Source organism: Armigeres subalbatus, chromosome 1, assembly GCF_024139115.2.
Source record: "Armigeres subalbatus isolate Guangzhou_Male chromosome 1, GZ_Asu_2, whole genome shotgun sequence".
Lineage (NCBI taxonomy): Eukaryota > Metazoa > Arthropoda > Insecta > Diptera > Culicidae > Armigeres > Armigeres subalbatus.
In genome coordinates, this window is record NC_085139.1 from 37,149,697 (window position 1) to 37,173,252 (window position 23,556).

At 42.3% G+C, this 23,556-nt stretch overlaps 1 protein-coding gene across 1 annotated transcript; it reads right to left on the minus strand.

Moving 5' to 3' along the window:
- Positions 1–218: 218 nt before the first annotated feature.
- Positions 219–11,403, minus strand: LOC134208295 (hydroxylysine kinase). Its single transcript, XM_062684313.1, has 3 exons — positions 10,868–11,403; positions 1,178–1,502; positions 219–1,098 (listed from the first exon to the last, which is right to left on the minus strand). The coding sequence occupies exons 1-3, from the start codon at positions 11,107–11,109 to the stop codon at positions 475–477; spliced, it is 1,191 nt and encodes a 396-aa protein (XP_062540297.1). The 5' UTR covers positions 11,110–11,403; the 3' UTR covers positions 219–474.
- Between the last annotated feature and the right edge of the window lie 12,153 nt (positions 11,404–23,556).

A 23,556-nucleotide genomic window follows, 5' to 3' on the forward strand; every position in this document is an offset into this window, starting at 1 on the left:
AATGTGCAAGCTTCAAATTGTTCACACATAAGCGTAGTTTCAACAAAAAATAAAGTCACGGATCCGAACAACAGATAAGATAAAGATAAATGCGCAATGATCCAAACGAATTTATATTTCGATTTGTATTGTGGATTTGGATCTGCACGCATGAATTTTCCGAATTTGAGTCCCAGCATGGTTTCTGGCAATTCTTACAATAAATAAGAAATCATTAATTATTTCCTTTGGCTAAAACAAATCGAGCTTTATTGGTTAACGTTGCTTATTAATATAGTTAAAACTTACGCTACTGTGAATGAGGTCGAAACAAAGTCATTTTTAACCTTAAAGCTTAATCTTTACTACATAATTGATCTCAGTTTCATTCTACCATGCTACTAGTTATATACGTATTGTAGTTGCAATTGCTTTTGTCATCCATAAGGACACTTATGATATGTGTTTTAAAGCATGGAAATCTTTGAAATGCATTCACTTATCACTTCGAGTCAGATACTGGTCAGCTACCGTCTCCCATCGTTCCAGAATGTCCTTATCCTTCTCCGCCCACAGCGCCTCGAGGATCTTCCACCCACGAGATTGAGTCGACAGAATATACTGATTGGACTCATCGACGGTGGACGTGTACAAACCGAGCACCAAACTCTGGCACAACCGAGCCGCAATTGCCACACGCAGCACATTCTTTTCGTGCTGAGGAATGACTCTCAGCATGCTGTACCCAGCCATGACCAAACCGCCCGTGTCCAAATCGTTCGACTCCAGCATCATGTATGCCATAGCGATCGCAAGCTCGTAAACATATCGCGAGTAGCAACAATCGCCGAAATCTATGATGCCCGTAATTTCGTATTCCTTCACTTGTTCGTCCTTTCGACTAACGATAATGTTGTGTTCATTGAAATCGCCGTAGATCACACCTGCTTCAAATTCGTCCAAATTGGGAATGATTCGCTTTTCGAAAGCCTCCAACACCTGTTCGATGATGTCCTTATGCTGTTCATCTTTAATTACGTACAAAAAGTCCTTCAGTTTTTGAACGTTGTCCAGCATCCAGATGGATTGCCGTTTTAGGATACCTTGGTGTTTGATACTCTGAAAATGATTAAAATTGTTATATTGAAAGGATATTTTATCAACTTAGAACATGAGAAATTTAATAATTTTGACATACCTTTAAAGCGGAGTCAATCCTAGCGATAAATGTCCCCGCCTCGTAGAACAACCGATCGGGATGTGGTACGCCGTGGAACACTTTACCGGGGATGAATTCCAACAGTCGGACGATATGCTTTCCATCGGCGAACTTCTCTATGGAGTGATACTTTCCGAAGATGTTTTGAACCGGTGTCGGACAGGTGATGTGGTGGGCCCGCAGCAGCTGCATAATTTCCGTTTGGCCTTCGAAAAACAGCTCATCTTCCGAGTCCAAGGAGTTCGCTATTTTCAGCACGTACCCAGTCGGGCTGTACGTCTTGAGGATGGGGTTTTTGATCAACCTTGAAATAGATACGCAAAGGGACCGTGTGTTATCGCATTGTTCGCGCTGTTGGGTTAATTGATGTTAATTTGCTACAATTTGGGTGAGTCAATGGAAACGACCGACACTCGTTGCGATTGCTAATCTTAGACTAAACTAGATTATGAAATTTGTTTACACAAGCAGAAGCGTCTAGATATCGAACTGTTTCATTTTAGGCACATATCTGTAATAGTGTTGCGTGATTCCCAGACGGTGCATCACATGATCTTCTCCAGTTCGGTCTCAACCCGAACTAACGATTGAAGTATAAACATATCAGCGGTGGCTTTAGCATAAAAAAAAAAAACAGTATCAAACTAGCCGACAATAATAAAAACCAAGGTCAAATCGAAAACGTGATCAAAGCAAGACGATTACCGCTATGCAATGGCCAATGGGTCATGTGCTGTGCCTGTACCTGGTGGTAATAACTGGTTGCACGTGAGAAACCATTTTAGAGAAATTGTGTGTGCGTAAATTCGCTGGAACTTTCACTATTTGGCGGATTCCATTAGTTGCATAATGCTCTGACTGGTGAAGGAATAAAATGTTTATGGTGCATCATAAAACTGTCGCTTAATCCATTGACGGAATGTTTTTTGACATTTCTATATTTGCAAAAAAGAGAGCTAACCGCGGTGGAGGTTGGTACTCGGATTCTGATGGCTGTTCCGCAAACGTGACCTTTAAGTGGTCTTGTTGTGTAGGGGTTATCACGCCTATCTAGAGAGTAGGAGGTTGAGGGTTCGAGTCCCTCCAAGACACGTGGATTCTTTTTCGCAAATTTCATATCAATTTGTCCATTTCGAAACATATGCTGTGCATATGCACAGCCAAGATATTTAACAAAAAAAAAAAATTATTTCTTACAAAAAATTTAAATTGAATTTCATATTTGTAAGAACACATTTTATAAGGCCATTTGCCTTTTGACTATTTTTACCAACCGAAAAGGCTTTGTGCACAAATTACGTAACGCTTGTATGGGCGTAGCCAGGATTTCGATTAGGAGGGGGGGGCGAACTTTTTTAGGTCTTCTGAATTGTAGTTTTATAAAAACACATGAATATTAGTGCTTGGTACTTTTTCCTTCTAAGTTCCAAAAACTTTGAAAACAAAGCCACAACCAACAGTAAAGGCCGGATCACAATAGCTCGTTGCGCGTCGCGTCGCGCTGGGTGTTGAAGCCAGCGTTCTGTACTAAAACGCAACGCCAATAAACGTGACGCATTCACGCCCACAATGCAACGTTCGCGTTGTACGTTTATTTAACAACAATAATGGATTTAAAAATGCATTATTTATTGCTCATCTGATATTTAAAAAAAAAGTGAGAACATTATTAACGAACGAGTATTCAGAAAGAATATAAAATCGGCTATAGCAATTATTATAAATATTCTTCATTCTTCCATAAGTTTTAGAAAACTAGAACCATACATCTGAATTTCTAAACAAATCCCCTTTGAAATAATATTTATTATAAAATTGGCAGAAAAAACAATATGCAAGCTTTCTCCAGGTATTCCTTCGACAATTGCTCCAGAGTCCAGGCATTCCATTAGGAATTCTATCAGGGATTTTTCAGGAATGTCTTCAGCAACTTCTTCGGCAATGTATCCAGGAATTCCACCATCAAGTTCGCCGAGAATTGATCAAAAAATTCCACCATTATTTACTTTAAAAACCATCCACGAACTCCTTTATAAGTTCTGCAGGGAATTCTTCTGATAATTCTTTTGTGCTGTTTCTCATAAAAAATTCTGAAAAATTGCACCGTGGTATTCTTAAGACTATTCTGTGGAAATTCCGCATAATGTCCAGTAAGCAATCCTGAGAATTGCGCGAAAAATCATCGAATTTCTTGTGCAAATTCCATAAAATTTCCATGAAAATTTCGAATATTTTCTTGTGAAAATTTCAAAGAAATTCTCCAGGAATTCCACCCAAAATTTATTCAGAAATTATACCAAAAATTAAATCAAATCAAATCCTAAAATAATTCCGGTGAAAATTTGAAGATCTCTACTAGGAGATCCTCCAGGAGTTTCTCCGAAAATTCCACCTGGAGTTCCTCCGGGAATTCCACCGGCACTTCCTCCAAGAGTTCTTCCAGGATTTCTTCCGAGAATTATTCCGGTAGTTCTATCGGTAGTTCCTACGGGGGTTCCTCTGAAAATTCTTCCGGGAATTTCTCCAGAATTTACCCCGGAAATTCATTCAGGCTTTCTTTCTGGAATTAATTTAGGCTTCTTCAGAAGTTTACACAGAAATTCCTACAGAAGCTCCTCCGAGAATTTCTCTGGGAGCTCCTCAAGAAATTCACCGAGAGGTCCATTGATGATGATGGTCCAGCTACATACCCCTACAAACGTTTCAGCTAGACGAAATTTGTCTATAAGATTAATTCTCCAAGATTTTTTCCGAGAATTATTCTGGTAGTTCCTCCTTTGAAAATTCTCCCGGTAGTTTCTTCAGAAATTCCTCCGGAAGTTCTCTCGAGAATTCCTCCGGGTATTTCACAGGCAATTCATCCGGGAGTTTATCCGGGAGTTTATCCGGGAGTTTCACCAGTAGCTCTTCCAGGAAATCATCAGAAGAATTTTCGGAAGAACTTCCGGTGGAACTTCTGGAGGAATTTCTTGAAGAATTACAGGAAGAATTTCCGGAGGAAATCCCAGAGAAATTCTCCGAGGAACTTCTGGAAGATTTTGTAGATAAATTCCTAAAGAAAGCGTTAAAGAATTCCTGGGAGAAAGCCAGAGGAACAGCTGTTGGAATACCCGGTCTTGAATGTCTAGAGGATCTTCCGAAATCCCATTTCCCGTGAAATTCCTGCCAAATATCCTCATGAATTCCCTGTGAAAAACTCCTGGAGGAACTCCCACAAGCACTTCCGGAGGAATTTTCTCAAGGAAGTCCTGAACTAATTCTTGGAGAAGTTCATGAAGGAATTTCTGGATAAATATCTGAAGGAATTGCCGGAAAAATACCAGGAGGAATTAATGCAGAAATTCCCAGATGAAATCCTGAAAGTGTTCCCAGATGAATTGCTGAAGAAATTACCGGATGAATTCCCGGAGGTTTGTTCTGAAGCAATTCCTGGAAGAACTCTTGGAAGATATCTTGGAAGAACTCTCAAATTAATTTCCGAATGAAATTCTGGAGTAATTTCCTAGTTCCTAGAAGAATTTCCGAAGAAATTTCTAATAGATTACAAGTGAAATTATGAAGCGAAATCGGAGTATTTCCGTCATAAATTTCTGACGAATGCGAACAGCTTGAGGTAGCGGACCCCTAGTGTGCCAACTGTGGGAATGCGCCTAAAGGCATCCACCAAATCCGTCCCTTCACCGAGTAACTTCTCGGCATTTCACCGAAATCGCTGCCGCTGTAACGGTCCCGGCGAAAGTCTCAAGCCAAGCAAAATCTGGTCCATCCACCAGAGAATGACCGTGCCGACCCGCTTGCCTTCTGCCAAACTTCAAGCTTACTTTAAGCTTAGCCGTTAGAGTGGACATTAACACCTCTGTAGCCGAAGCATCAAGATTGGTACAACTCTCGTTCCAAACGAAATGATGTGATCTGGTGCAACGAGGAGCTGGGAGCTGGAGGGCCATCGACTACCAGCGTGACCAGATCCCAACTGAAGACGTCGCTGAGCAGCTACATGTCATTGTAGAGGGCCCATCCGAGGCCCGTGATTATATCATTCCAGTTTGTGACAGCAGCGCAAACGGACGTGCTTTTTGCTTGCGCAGCTCTGGAGGGAAGTGATCTGAAGCCGATCAGTATATACAACATCCACCGGCATGACACTTCCCGGACCTACCGTGATCAGCTGTACCTGGTTCATCTGGAGCACGGTACTACCACGCTGAAGGACCTCAAGCAAATCACAGCCATCTACAGCGCCGTCGTCGAGTGGACAAAGTACAAGCCCGTGCATCGTGACGTGACGCAGTGCCATGGCGATTTGGCAATGACGCGTGGAACTGCTTTATGAACACACGATGCACCCGGTGCGGCAGAGATCATGTCATTGACGAGTGCGAGCAAATGGAAGAGGCTGACCACAAGTGTGCCAACTGTGGGGAAAAGCACCGGGCCACCACGCAGGCCTGCCCGAAACGCGCAGAGTTCTGCGAAATCCGCAAGAAAGCTTCCTCGAGAAATCGTCCAGCCCGAAGCTCGCCAACTATGCAACAACTCCGGGTTTTGGGCTGGTTAGATTCAATAGAGTAACCTCCAGAGGGGTAGGAGTTGAAATCGGCTTGCGGAGCAACATCACCTGCCACCTGCTGCTGAACTTCAAGCTCAAAATAATCAAAGCCGTTGGAGTTGAAGTGGCTAACTGTCGCGCACAAGTTAAAGTCGACAACGCCACGTCGGCCGAACTACGAAGGAATATAGTCAAGCTCACTCGGCGGCAGGGGCAGTTCATCATCGCCGGAGACCTGACGCAAAGCACCAATCGTGGGGAAACACAATCCTGAGCCTTGACAGCCATACCCGGTTGACACGGTCCTGGGTCCATGCAACGCTCGACATCTTCATCACGAACAGGAGCTCAGCTCGGACCACTATCCGGTGGTAGCGAAAGTTGGAACCTCTGTGAATCGCCACGAGCTAACCCGGCGTAACTATCAACAAGTCGAATGGGGTCGATTTCAACGGTGCGTAGACGAGAACATCGACTACCAGCGGCATCCGGTGTCATCCGAAGACGTCGACGAGCAGAATGTACCAAAGGCTCGGCAGGTAAACAACACCCTAATCAATAATACACTCACCAAAGATTTAATCCGTCTGCGAAATGTCACTCGCAGGCAGTACCAACGTACGCTTAAGACCCGGTGCATTCGCATGAGCTAAATAAACCAGCCCAAAATGGTGGACCTCAGAAATAGTGATTTTTCCAATAAGATTCACGCTCTCCCAGACTGTGCTAAGCCGTCCTGAAAGCTAACCAAAATTATAAAATCGAAGCCTCGGTCCAACCAACCTTTTATCCCACTAGACAACAATGAATCTAAGCATAACTCCTGAAGAGTAGGCAGCCGAAATAGGTCGCTGCTTTCCATCATCCTGGAAGTCTGCGAAAGTCATTCCCATCCAGAAGCATGGGAAAGATCCTTCCTCTCCAAAAAGCTATCGCCCCATCAGCCTTCTTTCAGGGTTGTCCAAGCTGTTTGAAAAAGCAGTTTACCACCGTCTTCTCGAGTCTGCCGAACAACATAACATCTTGCGCGAGGAGCAGTTTGGTTTCAGACGTGGTCGATCAACCGTACACCAACTGACCCGCGTTACCAACGTCTTCAGACGGAACAAGCATGTCATAGACTTACTCGATGTCGAGAACGCATTTGACAATGTATGGCATGATGGTCTGGTGTACAAATAACGAATCTGTGTCAAAAGGTCGAAGGTCAAAAGGTCGAAAGGACAAAAGGTCGAAGGGTCATAAGGTCGAAAGGACAAAAGGTCAAAAAGACAAAAGGTCGAATGACAAAGGGTCGAAAGAACTAAGAGACAAGAAATGAAATGGGAGTTGTGAGCAGTGACAAGTGAGATGCCAGATGGAAGTAGTGATCATAGATAAAAGAGAAGTGAGAAGTGAGAAATGAGAAGTGGAAAGGAAGAAATAAAAAGTAAAAAGTGACAAGTGAGAAATGTGATGTGAGAACTGAGGAACGGAGAAGTAAGAAGTGAGATGTAAATAAGAAGTGAAAAGGAAGAAAGAAGAAAGGAGGAAACATATATAGTAAGAAAGAAAAAGAACAGATGAGGAATCAAGAACAAAGAAAGAAAGAAGAAGGAAGATGGAAAAAGGAAAAAAGAAGGAAGAAAGAAAGAGAGAAGAAAAAAAGAAAATAGAAGAAGGAAGAAAGAAAGAAGGAAGAAGAAAGAGAGAAGACACAATGAAGCAAAACAAAAGAAAGAAGGAGGAAGCAAGTAACAGGAGAAGAGAAGAAAGATGGAAGAAATGAGGAACAAAGAAGAGAGAAATAAGATGGAAGAAATAAGGAACAAAGAAGAGAGAAATAAGGAGGAAAGAAGAAAGAAAGAAGGAAGAAAGAAGAATGGAAGAAGGAAGAAAAAAGGATGAAAGAAGGAAAGGAAAGAAAAGAAAGAAGAAAGAAAAAAGAAAGTAGGAAGTAAAACAGGAAACAAGAAGGAAGAAGAAAGAAAGGGAGAATGAAGGAAGAAAGAGAGAAGGAAGAGAGAGGAAATAAAGAAGAAAGAAGAAAAAACGAAGAAAGAAAGTAGGAAGAAAGAAGGAAAAAAAGGAAAAAAGGAGGAAGAAAGAAGGAATAAAGACGGAAGAAAGAAAGGAGAAAAACGGAAGGAAGGCAGAAAGAAGAACAAAGAACGAAATAACGAAAATAGGAAGAAAAAAGAAAGAAGGAATAAAGAAATAAGGGAAAAAGAAAGAAGGAAAAAATAAAATAGGAAAAAAGAAAGAAGAAAAACGGAAGAAAGGGAGAAGAAAGGAAGAAAAAAGGAAGAGAGAAGCAAAAAAGAAGGAGTAAAGAAGGAATAGGGAAGAAAGTAAAAAGAAAGAGGGAAGAAAAACAGGAAACAAAAAGGAAGAAAAAGGGGAGAGAGAGAAAGAAGAAAGAGAGAAGGAATAAGAAAGAAATAAGGAAGAAAGGAGGAAGAAAAAAAGAAGAAGAAAAGAGGTAAGCAATTAGGAATAAAGAAGGAAAAAAGAAGGAAGAAAAAAAAAGGGAGAAAAAAAAAGGAAGAAAAATGGTGGAAAGAAGGAAGAAAAAAAGTGGAAAGAAGGAAGAAAAAATGTAAAAAGAAAGATGAAAGATGAAGCAAAGAAGGAAGAAAAAGGCAAAAAGAAAGAAGTTAGAAATAAATAAGATGAAATATGACAGGAAGAAGGAAGAAAGAAGTAAGAAAGAAGAAGGAAAAAGAATCAAAGGAAGGAAATATATTAAGCCGTGCGGTAAGATGCGCGGCTACAAAGCAAGACCATGCTGAGGGTGGCTGGGTTCGATTCCCGGTGCCGGTCTAGGCAATTTTCGGATTGGAAATTGTCTCGACTACCCTGGGCATAAAAGTATCATCGTGTTAGCCTCATGATATACGAATGCAGAAATGGTATCCTGGCTTAGAAACCTCGCAGTTAATAACTGTGGAAGTGCTTAATGAACACTAAGCTGCGAGGCGGCAATGTCCCAGTGTGAGAATGTAATGCCAATGTAGAAGAAATATATTAAGTAAAAGGAAAAAGAAAGAAGGAAAAGAATACAAGGAAAAAGGAAGAAGAAATACGACAGAAGGAAGAAAAACCTTTCATCCTTTCGACCTTTTGACGCAGTTTTTTTGTTTCGACCTTTTGTCCCTTCGACCTTTTGACCCTTCGACCTTTTGTCCTTTCGACCTTTTGACCTTCGACCTTTTGTCCTTGGACCTTTTGACCTTCGACCTTTTGTCCTACAGCCCAAATAACATCGCTATAATCTTCCCATCGCTAAAATCATCCACAACTATCTGTCGGATAGGACATTCCGGGTCTCACTCAGCGGAGCGAGTTCCAATGCACACGACATTATCGCAGGCGTCCCGCAAGGTAGTACCCTCAGGCCTTTACTGTTCAACCTGTTCACTTCCGACATGCCAGAACTTCAAGAAGGCAGCACTCTGTCACTGTTCGTAGATGACTCCTCCATCGTCTACAGGGGACGATTCATTCGAGCGCTCGTGGCAAAACCCTAATGAGGCCTGGATGTCCTGACAGATTATTTTACCAGCTGGAAGATCTGTATCAACGCGGCGAAGACCCAGACCATCATCTTCCCCCACTCGAAATCCTACAGGCTTGTTCCGGCTGAGGACTGCAAAATAATCCAATAATCAATGAGGCTGACTACTTAGGCTTGACCCTGGACAGCAAGCTTATTTTCAGGCAGCAGGTTGACAAAACTGTGTCAAAATGCAACGTTTTGTCGAAATAGCTGTACCCGTTGATCAACCGACGGTCGTCATCGTCCCTGGAGAATAAGTTTGCTGTCTACAAGCAAATCATCCTCCCTGTGATCGAATACGGCATGCCAGTCTGGGAAAGACGCGCAAAAACGCACCATCTTAAACTTAAGCACAAGACTAATTGGTGCGGATGATCCTCAACACTCCTCCCAGGACTCGAATATCTGAGGTCCACTGTCATCTTTAAATTCTTGGAAATCCGATAAATTTCATAAAAACGCAAAATTAATTAATTAATTTATTTATTATTCCCCGCGTCTTTCATTATTTAAGACTTACAGAATAAAAGAAAAAAAATATTTGTTCCAGGCTCACGTATAAAAATATTGATTGGGGTAAATCAGTTATATAATTTATTTAACAGTTTCAATTCATATGTTGTGTAGACAATTTTCAAAAAAAAACCTGATGTAGATTCGCTTAAAAAACGCCATTTCCATTGCTTATGGCACAGAAAACCGGCATTTATAATCGTAAAATATATTTCATTTCGTGGAACTCCTCAAGTATTCAGTCAAGCGAATGCTGTGTTATTCCTTATAGAACATAAATAATTATATATGTAAAACCTTCTAAAAATCCAGCAGGGTCAAAAACAATGTCCATTGTCCATATTGGCAAATTTGTTGGTTTATAAGAATTTCTGGTAGCCTATAAGTTGGAAACCCATGTAAAAAAAAGATTTCTGTGGTTCTCCAATAGTGTAAAATTATCGTGAATAGAACTAATGTATTGTGGTAAGAATATAGTGATATGCTTTACCTATCATCAAATTTAAATCAATTAATTATTACACCAGTAGAATCTGTCTATTTTTAGATAATCTGCACTCCGAAGGCGTAGAACAGCCACCCCAGAGTTAACCTTATTTGAATCAATCAAAAACTGTCACTCATAAACGTTAAACTCCCATCAACTCGACTAAATTTAATTACGGGAAATATTCCAATAAATAACAATTTCACAAATTGAAGCACACGCTCTCCAACTTGTCAGCCGGTTATCACGAAATTGCACTCACTCACGACCCTAATTTGCTACGCGAGCTACAAATCCAATTGCGCTGACGTTCATCGTCGTTGCACCACCGTCAAAAAAAAGTCCGCTCCGGTCCAGTCGCTATACGTAGATAACACAAAAATATTACCGGGAGGTAAATAAATAAGCAGCACTGCGCTCTGCTCAACTGGAATCTTCAAACTCGTTGCCGCATCCCCACCTGTGCCGATGTCACCATCAGCACTCATCACGTGGTTCACCTGACTTTTGCTTCAAAGCATATCGCATCCGAGTGTGTGGTGTAACACGCGCAAATTTCTGCATCCATGGGTTATAACTTACGTGTCGGCCTGTATCAGAAAGTTCTTGTCATCGTACGAATCCATCTCGCCCATTTCGAGCACTATGATGCCGTACAGCCGCTCCAGCAGCTTCCGGACGTCCTCCTCGGTGACGTCCGGGCGAATCTTCGAACCCGGCTTCAACGTTTCCTTCGAAGCGGTACCACTTTCCCCATTGTGGTCACCGTTGGTCGACAGGTCCCCCGAAACTCGTTTCTTCTGCGAGATGGTTTTCATCTCCATGATGAACACACTGTTGTTGTTGTTGTTATTTTTGCGAGCGAGATGTTTGCGAACCGTTTCTGATGTTTTGCTTTCGATTGCCGATTATAAGACACTTCTACCGCGCGAACCTTCCTCGAGATCGAACTCTGTCAGACTGACTAGCGAGCGCAAGAGTCGCGACACTAATAACTCCGGACCGGGTGGCGCGCGTAGCACCAACACGCTGCTCTTGCTTGCGCCGAGCGAGGTGCAGATTTTTCGATGGGTGAGCCGGGGGAGATGGCTCGAACGGACGGCGGCGAACAACACATCAAGCTCTACCTACTACTGATAATGTCAAACTACGGAATCACGGCAAATAGATAGACAGAAATAGGAATGCGATTGCGAACGAAACTGGCTTACTCCCTGGTGATGTTTGTGTTGGAATTTGGATGTTCGTTAGAGTGGCCGATGAAAATAACGTTGAAAATCGCAAACTTTATTGTTGCCAAATTCTGAAAAGCATGAAAATGAGAAACTCACAGAATATAGCAATATTGTATATTTCAAGACTGCATACATACTTTATAAGGTTCAGAATTATAAGAAAAGGTCGCATCTTCTAGTTGAGTTTAATTTATTTCTTGTTTTCGAATTTACTCACGAATTAGCGAAAGAATGTTCTACAGAAATGGATTATTATTAATTATAGTGTATTAACCCTGCTGTAGTGGCTTTACCCTGCTTTGTTCGCCACCAGACAGCCAATTAAGTTGTGACGAGACGAACGCATAGAAAAAAGCAAAACTGCGCAATAAAAATCATATTCGACTAAGAAATTTAGAGACAGTAGGGACACGGCAGGTATTTTCGTCTGTTCGTCATAGTCTCGAAAACCAATAAAAGAGACGCTTTTTTGTAAAACTCATACGTACCAAATCGTAAGCTCAGTAGAAACGTTCTGCTATAGTGGAGTTCTAGTAAATGTACGTTGCTTTCGTTGGTTTTAGCCCCTACGACGATGGACGGAAATAACTACCGTGTCCCTACTCGTCGATAGAAACCCTTCCGCACGCGATGATATATGAGCAAATCAAACCATCTTCCTTTTGTCAGTGGAGAGCTATCAGCTTCCACATTGATACTCTTCCCGCCCCCTTCATGCGGGTGTTTGGCAGAAGGAAGGTCGTGAGACTAATATGTACCATCATAAACATATTGCCCTCCGCTAGAAAATCGTCTTCTATAGGGCATTCTTCAGACCTGCCGTATCCTAACGGAACTATGAAATCTAGAATTTCGCCTCTAATTCTATCACGAACAATACATGTCTAAGTTTGGAATATGATATTAACTGTTTCTTTATATCATCTTTATATCATTGTAAATCGTTTAACTTCACGTACAATACACTCCTCACATTTATTATAGTGCACAAATCGATGTTTTGTTACTGACTAGTCGAAATGCATATCTGTTGAAACAAACAAATTTAAAATAGTGTAAGTAGGGTCAGTTGCCAATTATTGCACACCGCCCAATTATTGCACGCTGTGTATACATTGCTTTATTTACAACGATTTAGAAAACATTAATGAAAGGCAGCATTTTTTCCTAAAATATTGAGGCTTTCTGTTTCAGATACATTAATTTATTTCAAAATCAGGGCACTTTTTCGAATTTTTAAATGCCAAAGAAAATATTGATTACGGCACCGGTGAATACGAATGGGTTTCTTAAGTCAAAAAGCTAAGAATTCTGCATCACGAAATAAGGTTTATTTCACCATGTGTACCTTTTTAACGGTATATTTTGATTGAAATCCAACAAACAAAGTAAGTTCTCACGATTTGGTAACATAAATAGTGACTTTTAATAAAAAAAACTCAAAGGTGCAGCCCAATCGGGTTGTACGCAAAGGTGACGTTGAACTACGTAGCTCTATGTAATGTACAGGTTTTCGAATTTTCTGTTCGATGAGATCAAAGCAAGCGTGTTTCAAGCCCAGGGTGAATCTGTTTTCGCTGTTTATCCTGCTCTCCTGAGATTGAGTGAGATTTTACACTAGCATTTAAAAAGGATGATAAAAATATTTTTTCAAATAAACGAGGATGAATAACACTCTCAAGCGATCACATATCCAAAATAATCAATTAATAAAAACTCGCTAGAGAGTAAGAATCGTTCGATAATTGTATCTTGATTCGAAGCATTATTGGTGAATGCTACTTTTGAACTTTTTTCCCTACATAACACCAAAATACAATGCCAAACATTCGATTATGCTTCATTGTTTACATTAAATTGGTATTAGATTAGTTTGGTTTACATTAAAATAATAATTTTGTGTTGCAAGATTTGAAAAGTTATCGCCAATAACAACTCGCCTACTTTTCACACCTGCGAAGTTATCAAATGATAATTCCAAAAATCTGACTGATAGTGTACCGCTGCGCTGCCTTGGCCGCTGCTTGACAGTTTGAGAGTTTATTGATAATAATTATCATTCCTTCACGTGAGGAGTCGGACTTTGCATTTACTCCAGCAGACACCAAGAGCTGAAGAAAGATTACCAGAACGCATTTACTGCAGCAGCGAAAAAGATTCCGAGCCTCTCTACTGGCATCAATAGACGTAAGCGAGCAGCTGTCGTCAAACGACCCACATGTTTTACAGAGAAAACGCGTGCGTAAGTTAGCAGAAACGAGTTAAAAGTCCTGTAAGTTGCTTTAATTTGACGTCTATGTCGGCTTGAGGTTCCCAGTTAGCCTTGAGAACAAAGGCGCAGAATCCGGAGATGGCGAGATCGATTCTCGATCCGATCTAGGATGTTTCGGGTGGGAAACATTCTCACACCCTGGGCATAGTGTATCCGTTGTATTTACCACACAAGATACTAATGCAAGGCAAGGGCAAGGAAAGCTTTTAATCAATAACTAAAGAAATACTAATAGATTACTAAGTTGAAAAGCAGGCCAAGTTCCAGTTGGAATGTAGTGCTACGGAAGAAGAAGCTTGCAATGCACTTATGAGATTGACTGATTCACCGAAACCAATTCCTAAACTGTTAGCAAGTTTCAATACTAAATATTATCATACGTATATGTTGTAATACACTGGAGTCATTTTTTATGTGGATGATATGGGCCACGTGAATTAAAACAAAGTTAAACCCCGCGTAAATTCCAAAGTATGTCTGAATAAACCGCAGAAATCCCGAAATTCAAGTGAAAAAAAACGCATAAAAAGCGATTCGTGTAAAAAACAACCGCGTAAAAAACGACTTCAGTGTACATCGGGAATGAAGCGTTGACTCTTCCTTGATCGAATGGTCAAAGAAAATTGAAAATCTATCGAGAAATGGCTGAGATATTAACGATCAAAGTCTATCATATTTTCGTGACGTTTTTCGATTTTTTGCAATTTTAAAGTGTACCCCAATATAGAAAAAACAGACGTAGTTCTACGTCAAAACCACTTATTTTAGTAAACTCACAGATAACAGATATTCAGGCTGGTATACCATACGTGTGTAAATAACCGCAACCGTTGATTCAAATGCATCCAACATTTCGAACACGTTTGGCAATCGTTTGGAGATGGCGCAATTAGGCTTTCTGCGAGCGTGTACGCACATGTACATTTCACTCACACTTTTACTCAGTTTGTTTGCATCCACGAGCAGCTGTCACGGCAAAATCAAATGGGATTGTTTGCAACCACAACCGTGCATTCGTGTTGGTGAGAAATGTCGGCTAGACCCTAATGATCATTACTGTGTAAAACGCAGCCTAAATATAAATGTCAAACGTATTGGCTGCGTTCGACGGTAACTTATCAGTTGCGTCCGTATGTACTTCCGCAATCAGTTGAGTAGATGGCAGTAGTGAGTCAACGTATATCATTTCAAAAGTTTACACAAGATTTCCAATAAAATTTGTTCTAGCTTAAATATCTGTTATCTGTGGTAAACTGTTCAATAATTGGACCAAATAAAGTTCATCGATCCTATTTTATTGCACACACCATAACCTTATTTTCTCACCGTGCAAAAATATTTGACAGTTCCACCAGCAGCGGTAGAGTGTTTTGTTTATCATTGGTGTGTGGCAGCGGATGAAAGTTTTCTGCTGATCCTACGGAATTCCGGGTTGAACCATGGATACCCAGGTAAAGTAAATGCGTTTCATACTATCCTAAGCAATGTTCGAGAGAAAAACATCTATTTCAGAGCTCCTTAACGTCGGTTTCCAGCCTCACTGCGCCAGTTGCTTTGCCATCCAAGATCCGGAAAAAATACACGGAAGAGGCAATGCAAAAGAGCGTTACTGCTGTAAGATCAAAAGGAATGACTCTAGGTCAGGCATCCAGGTGCTACGGTGTTCCAAAATCGACGATAAAGTTTCGCCTCGGATCTAAATAGACAACGAAGTTCCGCAGAGGCCCGAATACAATTCTAACGCTGCAAGAAGAACTAAATGTGGTGAAGCGGATCCAAGGCATGGAGCGCCGTGGATTCCCTATCACGAAATACGCTCTAATTTCTAGAGTAAAAGCGTTCCTCGAAAAGAATCCCCGCAAAAATCCATTTAAAAACAACAGGCCAGGTGAATCTGTTTATTACGATTTTAATATTGATAGTGAATAACTAGGTATTCAATGTGTTTATTTCAGGGCCCAAATGGCTGCAGCTGTTTATAGGCCGCCACAAGCAACTATCTATTCGTAAGCCGGAAAACGTCACCATCACATTTGATGCGGATGGACACATGTATGCCCCGGATGTCATATTGCCATATAACCGGCTTTCTCCGCAACTTTGTCTGAGCTTTGATCCTGATTGGGGCATCGGCAAATCGGAAAGAGGATGGATGGACAGTGACAACTTTGTAGGTCACATTCAAAATAAATTGCATCCTTCCCTGGTACGTCGCACCGTTTCCCGTGATCTACTTCGTTGATGGCCATTCATCTCATACCGGATTCGAAGCAGCGGAAGCTTGCGCCTAGCTTGGTATCATTCTCATCGCGTTATATCCAAATGCTACTCATATTATGCAGCCAGCAGACGTTGCTATTTTTAAGCCGTTGAAAAATAGCTGGAATAAGTGCGTTGATGAATGGAAGATGCAAAATGACGGCAGAATGCTCACAATCCTGGATTTCGGAGGAGGTTTTCAAAAGTGTGGGTTATATCCTTATGACGCCGATGCTGTAGACTATTCTCGGTGCCTAGCAAGAATGAATCAAGGAGATGACGTCGTCACTGACTCTTCACCGTCCGATGAAACTGTACCTATCAAAATGAGTAACATCGAAGGATGCTTAAGGATGTTTAATACCACAAGAGTCAAATCGTTCGTTGGTCAAGCTGGAGAGAATACCCTGGAAGATTCTGAGAAGGCACTTCTGCACATCTATAAGTCGATTCTCATGGACTATGACGAAGATGAAGAATCAATAGTGCAATTGAATCCGGCATGGACGCTTCAATTTATGAGGACTGTGGCGATGGAACCAATCGTGCCATTATCTTCTACTATCCATGAGGCCACGATGGAGCTCGCGAATGACGAGACAGTTATGGAACCGTTGACTTTTGAGTCGAATGGTACTGTAGAGAAAAGGTCTCCGACAGCGGACGTTACGGTAGAAACCGTAAATGACTCATTTGAAGCATCTATGGTATCTTATGATGTTGTTCCCATCACCCAGCATGTCATGATTGTGAACCCTACAAGTACGCCTATCACGGAGCAACCACCAGAAACCTCAGAAGAGGGAGTCCTGAAAGACATAACTAACAATGGGAAACCGGAGCGTAGGACCAGTATTTCGGCATTCTTCAAGCTGCTACCAACGCCGAAACGCAAAAATGCTAAACGAAACTACTCAAACAAGCGACACTTTGTTCTTACTTCAGCGGAGCGAATGAAGGAATTTCGAGAAAAACAACAGGAGAGAGGTCGGCTTAATCTGGAAAAAGAATTGAAGCAGAAAGAACGAATTTTGAAGAAAGAGTTGAGAGAGCAACAGAAACACGATCGTATGAAGCTAAGGGAAGAGAAAAAGAAAGAACGTGAATTGGAGCAACGCCTCAAGGAGTCGAAGAAAGTGGCTCAGGGTAACACCAAAACTCTGAAACCAAATCGACCGAAGAAAAATCGGAAGCGCGTTGCGCCAAGCGATGAAAACGTGAAGGATTAATAGAAAGTTTACAGGACTGAAGAAAATATGTAAAAATTATGATGAATTTGAATGAATTTGTTTTGTTTGAAAGGAACTGAAATAAATAATGTTGTTATTTAGTTTTATTTGAATCATTGACTGTGGATATTCCTTAGGGAATTATTTTTCATACATTTCTATGAAAGCACTGAGAAGTGAGAAGAGAGAGAATAGATTTCAAAATTTTGTTGCTTCAACATTCAATTTAATTGAAACCAAAAAATATCTATAAAAAACAAAATCTTGAAAAAAAACAAACATTCTTCAACAGTTCTTTAGGTACCATCCATAGATTATGTAATGCTTTAAAGGTTGAAAGGATAGTAACCCTTTCCCGCCCACGACCACGACGAATATTTCAATAGGATGGAATCACTTTCGAACAAAAGTTATTTAGCATAATCCAAATTAGTAAAAACGAAAAAAAGGTTTTTGATCGCAAATCAATAGTTATTTGATTGTTTTCAATAGTTTCCCTATTTGGACACAAAATTGATTATATTTGCAGTCTAATGGAACAATAAAGATGTGCCAAATATTTCTTTTTTTGTTGAAACAATTCGATGAAGGTTAGACGGTAAAAATTTTGATATTGCTCTATTGACACCAGAGGGAGAGGGATAAATATAACTGATTTTATTATTATGATTATTATTGTTTTTTGAATCCTCCTGGAGTCACATTCTAGCTGATCTAGCTGATTATGAAAATTGAAATAAACTGTCATCACAAGTTCCAATACTCTAGCTTCCAAGGATCTTTCGATGACAATTGACCACCAGTTAAGGGTTGCATACTTAACTCCATTAAGTACTGCATTACTTAGCCCCAGGAGTAGACCAGACATCAGCCGAAATGCTCAAAGCTGACCTCATGACATCCGCTCAACTACTGCATCGTTTATTTAATTCTATCTGGGACATCGCAACTTTCCCGGTTGATTGAATGCAATGTATCTCAGTGAAGGTGCCCAAAAAGGGTGACCTGACTGTATGCGATAACTGGCCAGGCGTTATGTTGCTGTGTACCGTCCTCAAAGTTTTATGCAATGTTTTCCTAACCCGATATTTAGGAGCACATCAATGCGGCTCTCCAGCGGCAGGAGGACGGATTCCGTGCCGGAAGATCCTGTGAGGACCATATTTTCACGCTCCGTATCATTCTGGAGCAGATCAACGAATTCTAAGAATCTCTCTGCTAGGTATTCTATGACTACGAAAAAGTTTTCGACCGTCACAATCGCGAGAATATGTGGGCCCCTCTGAGTGGCTGGGGGTTGCTGATAAAATAAAAAAGTCGTGGCTGTTAGTGAATAAGGTGGGAATTCGTTCGAGTTGAAGATTGCAAGAGCGATGAAGAATAAAACTAAGTGTTCATCGTGTGCAAGTTTATACGGAGTAAGATTATTCGTTGTCCGGAAAATCCTATGGTGCCAAAGGATCGAATCAAAAAATCATCGACATCAAACCCAGGAGAAGTTGTTGATGACGAAAGTGACGCTATTGAAGGACGATGAGATCCAGGAGGAAGAATCACCGGAACGTGAAGATTTTTGGGATTGTTGTGATAACTTGGTGGGAGGCATTGGCGTCACTACGCCCAACGCCTAGAGGGGGCTATAGCCCGTAATCTATTTTCTCTATTTTGAGCTTTTTCAAAAAAAATCTCGAACATTTTAGCACCTCGTTATGCTATTTTTGTGGTAATGTGATAAATACGGTTCAAAAACATAAGGTAATTGCTGATCAATCACACTCATCCATATTCTATTTTGAATGGTTGGTGTTTGAATACCAGCCAATGATTGCAACAACAACTCAAATTGATAGCGTATAACTATTGTGTCCAAGTGTAGTAGCGCTCGGCTTGGTCCCGCACACTCTACGGATTCCAATGAGAATGTTCCAGGTAGTCCGAAGAGAATGTTCCAAGGATTCCAAATCCTTCCGGGATGTCAACGGAAATCCTCCAGGGATTCCGGCGGGAATATTTCAGGAATTCCGACGGAAATGTTCCAGGGATGTAGAAGCAAATCGTCGAAGGATTCTTAAGCAATTTCCGAATTAATTTCCGAGAATCTCCAGGGATTCCGTAAAGAACCTTCCAGCACAGAGAACAGACATGGATGCTCGAACAAAATTTCGGTAAAAACGTGTGTAAAGATTTAAATCGCACCTCAGCACCGCCAGCGCAGGCTGCCCGACATAAAAACTCAATCTTACTAAGTGATGGCGTTGGCCTTGGCATACACTACATAAACAATGTAGTGCTGCCACCTAGGAGCGAGCCTAAGGACAATTCGGAATGAACACTAGCGCTAAAAAGTAAAACACGGCAAATTTTAACCATATTTATCGGCACACTAGCACCGCGCAACGGGGACATAACGACATACTTCAAAATGACCAGTAACTTTTACACAAGCACACGAATGAATATGAACGTCTGTTCTCTGTGCTTCCATCGATTCCGAATGGGATGTTGAAGCAAATCGTTTAGGTATTTCGAAGCAAATCATCAAGGCTTGCTTTCGAAGCTAATCGTTGAATGATTCGGAAGCAATTCGTCGAGGGATTCAGAAGTAAATTACAGTGGGAGTCCGAACTAAATCTTCGAGGAATTCCGAAGCAAACTGTGGATGTATTCCAAAGTGAATCGTCGAATGATTCCGAGGCAAAACGTCGAGAGACTCCAAATTGAATTTCGAAGGGATTCTCAAAATCGTCAAGAAATTCAAAAGCAAATCTTCGAATGACTTCAAAACAAATTTTCGAACGTCTCGAAGGATTTCCGAGGCAAATTAACGGGAGATTCTGGAGAAAATCCCTCATAGATTCCCAAGGATATCTCTCAACGATACCGAAAGGGTCCACTGTGAATTCTTCTGGATTTCGGTTGGAATACTTCGATGGTTCTGAAAGGAATTCTTTAGTACGAGGTGAACCGGCCCAAGGCCGAAAACCTCACAAATAAAGATAATAATAATAAATAGGTGGTGGGGGTGGGGTGAAATTCCCTGGGCGTCCATGAAGAACCATCATTTCGAGTAGGTGGGAGCTGAAGGCCCAATTCCTAAGCACCAATGAGAAACCACCCTCGAGTGAGCACTGACGCTTGAACCTAGCTATTTAGCACTGTAAAGAATTAAATAACTTTACAGAACCCGTAGCTTCCGGGAATGAAAGCACACCCAAATATGGAGTTACGCTCAAGAAGAATACCACCCATACGATTGCCCGAGGAGGGAGCCCCTACTGGAGTTGGTCCTTGAACGGGGGACAGAGCGAGCGGCCAGCGGCTAGAGGAAGGAGAGGTGCAACAGCGACCCTCTAGTCATCGGGCTCAGCTCGTACCGACAAGGCAAAACAGAAACGGCAGCAGAAGAAATCACCTGCACCTGCTGATGTTGCTGTGGTTGATCGACGTCAATCACTCACGTTAGCGGGCCGCCGACGGCAACGGATCATGTGAACAAGGGAGATGAATCAGTACGTGATTCGTTGCTACTATGTTTGCACCAGGAGGGAGACGGATATGTCCGGCAGACCGGCGATGCTGGAGATGTTCAATGAGAGGTTCCCTCGGTTTGCACCCCAGCTTGACCAGAACAAGTTGTACACGCGCCAGAGAGCTATTATGTCACATACTATGCTGACTCCAGAAGACGTATAGTACATCAAGCGGGAAGTGCAGAGGGAAATAGGAGAGGAGGAGGAGGCAAGAAAGAGCGATACGTCGAGAAGGAGTTCTGTCGGGTTGGATGCATCAATCACAAGTAACCGTCGCGATTCGATTGCACCCGCCGCTCCAGGACCAACAGTGGAATTGCAACGACAGCAATTGAAGGACGAACTAGCTAATCATATGGGCACAGCCGTTACACAGTTCCGTGGGACAGACCCCATGTCCCGACACCGGATACCCAAGTTGCAGTACTCCTATCGGTTGACGAGTACAGTAAGCATCCTTAACCAGGATATTTTGCCACAGTACTTGGAAACCGTGGAGAACCTTGAGGAGCTGCAATTTATCGTGTATTCGGCTGCAGTGGATGTTGTAAGAACGTTGGGATTGCGAAGGCGTCCACAAGGTGAGAGTGATGGACGCGCACGCTCCGAAGCACGAAAACCCGCGTGGATGCGACGCCTAGAGGCCCGCATCGCCACACTGCGGTCAAAGGTTGGTCGATTAACATAGTACAAGCAGGGGAATCGATCAACCAGGCTAGTTCGGAATGTAACATGAACATAACTGAACATAACTGAGATCCTCGACACCCATGTACAGCGGTTGAGTGCTCTTGCTAAACGACTGCGACGTTATGGAGAATGTTCGAAGAGGAAGGAGCAAAATCGAATGTTCAACATCAACGAAAGGGAGTTCTACAACCACATCCGAAACGACAAAGCCGACTTTGGCGAGGGCCTTCCGGAGATTTGAGAAGTCACGCAGTTTTGGTCAAATCTATGGGAGAACCCCGTCATACACAACGGCGATGAGGTGTGGATGGCAGAGAAAGAGAGATATTGTGGTGAAACTGGAGGCATGACCGCTATCAACGTGACCGCCCTAGACATACGTGAGGCTACTCGGTATACTAGGAATTGGGCTGCACCAGGACCCGATTTTGCGCATAATTTCTGGTATAAAAAACTCACAACGGTCCACGAGCGGATGGCGGAATGCTTCAAAACGGTACTAGATAACCCCGGGCAGCTACCGAAATTCATCACTAGGGGTGTCACTTATCTTCTGCCGAAGGATCGGAGCCTTTGAACCCAGCCAAGTACAGACCAATAACGTGCCTTTCGAGTCTGTACAAAGTGCTGTCATCGGTAATAGCGAGGAGAGTGCAGAACCATTGCGACATCAACAACCTGGTGACCGAGGAACAAAAAGGTTGTCGACGCAACACACGAGACTGCAAGGATCAGGTCATCATTGATGCAGTCGTTGTTGGGCAGGTCACCCACAAGCAAAGAAACCTGAGCATGGCGTATATCGACTATAAAAAGGCATACGGCTCAGTACCTCACTCGTACCTTCTTAAGGTACTGCAGTTGTATAAGATAGACGGTAACGTCATCAGGCTAATGCAGCACGCTATGGGGATGTGGAACACATCCCTACACATTACCGACGGAGAAAAGGTGTTGCGGTCAAGGACTCTCAGCATCAGGAGAGGCATATTCCAAGGCGATACCTTTAGTCCTCTATGGTTTTGCTTTACCAATAACCCTCTTAGCAGAGCACTCAACCAACACAACTATGGCTATCATTTGAAGAGTGGGGAAAGGAGTACAAACATTACCCAAACCTTCTTTATGGTCGACTGGAAGCTGTTTGCGAAATATGTGGAGAAACTGCACCAATTTCTGCGGCTTGTAACGGTATTCAGCAACGACATCCGGATGGAGTTTGGTATCGATAAATGTCGATCCATACATCTACACCGGGGTCACCTGGTGAATGCCGACAGTTTCCGCGTCAACGAACAGGAGGAGATTCGAAACATGTTTGAAGGCGAAACGTACAAGTTCCTAGGTCTCATGCAACTGAATGGAATTCGCCATACGACGATCAAGAAAGAGCTGCAGGAAAAGTTCTTGCATCGTGTCAATGGTATTTTGAAGAGCCTGTTGTCGGCCGGCAACAAGGTGAAGGCGATAAACACGTTTACTGTGCCCTTGTTGACATACAGTTTCGGGGTGGTGAAGTAGACCAAGACTGACTTGGAGGCGTTAGAACGAGCAGTACGAGTGGCGTTCACTAAGCATTTCATGCGCCATCTAAAATCGTTCATTGAGAGAGTCACCCTGCCACGTACAGTAGGAGGAAGAGGCGTCACCGATACACAAACACCATGTGTTTCCCAGATCCAGCAGTTGCGAAGATACTTCGTGGAAAGCCAGAACCGCAACGAAATCTATCGCGCTGTGTGTGAAGCTGACCACGGATTCAGTGCCCTGCATCTGGCGCAGGAGGACTATCAGCTGAATTGCGACATCAAATCTGTCGACGAGATGATCGCATCGTGAGTTTCATGGGACGCACCCCCATCAACAGGAGCTGGAATATATCGACAAAGCGGCGTCGAATATGTTGCTGGTGTGGGGTGAACTCTTCTCAGAAACAGAAGAATTCATGGTAGCCATCCAGGACCGGGTAATTGCGACGAAGAACTATCGGCACTATATATTGCACGAAAACGTGGAGGACCGCTGCAGGAAGTGCAATTCAGTAGGAGAGACGATC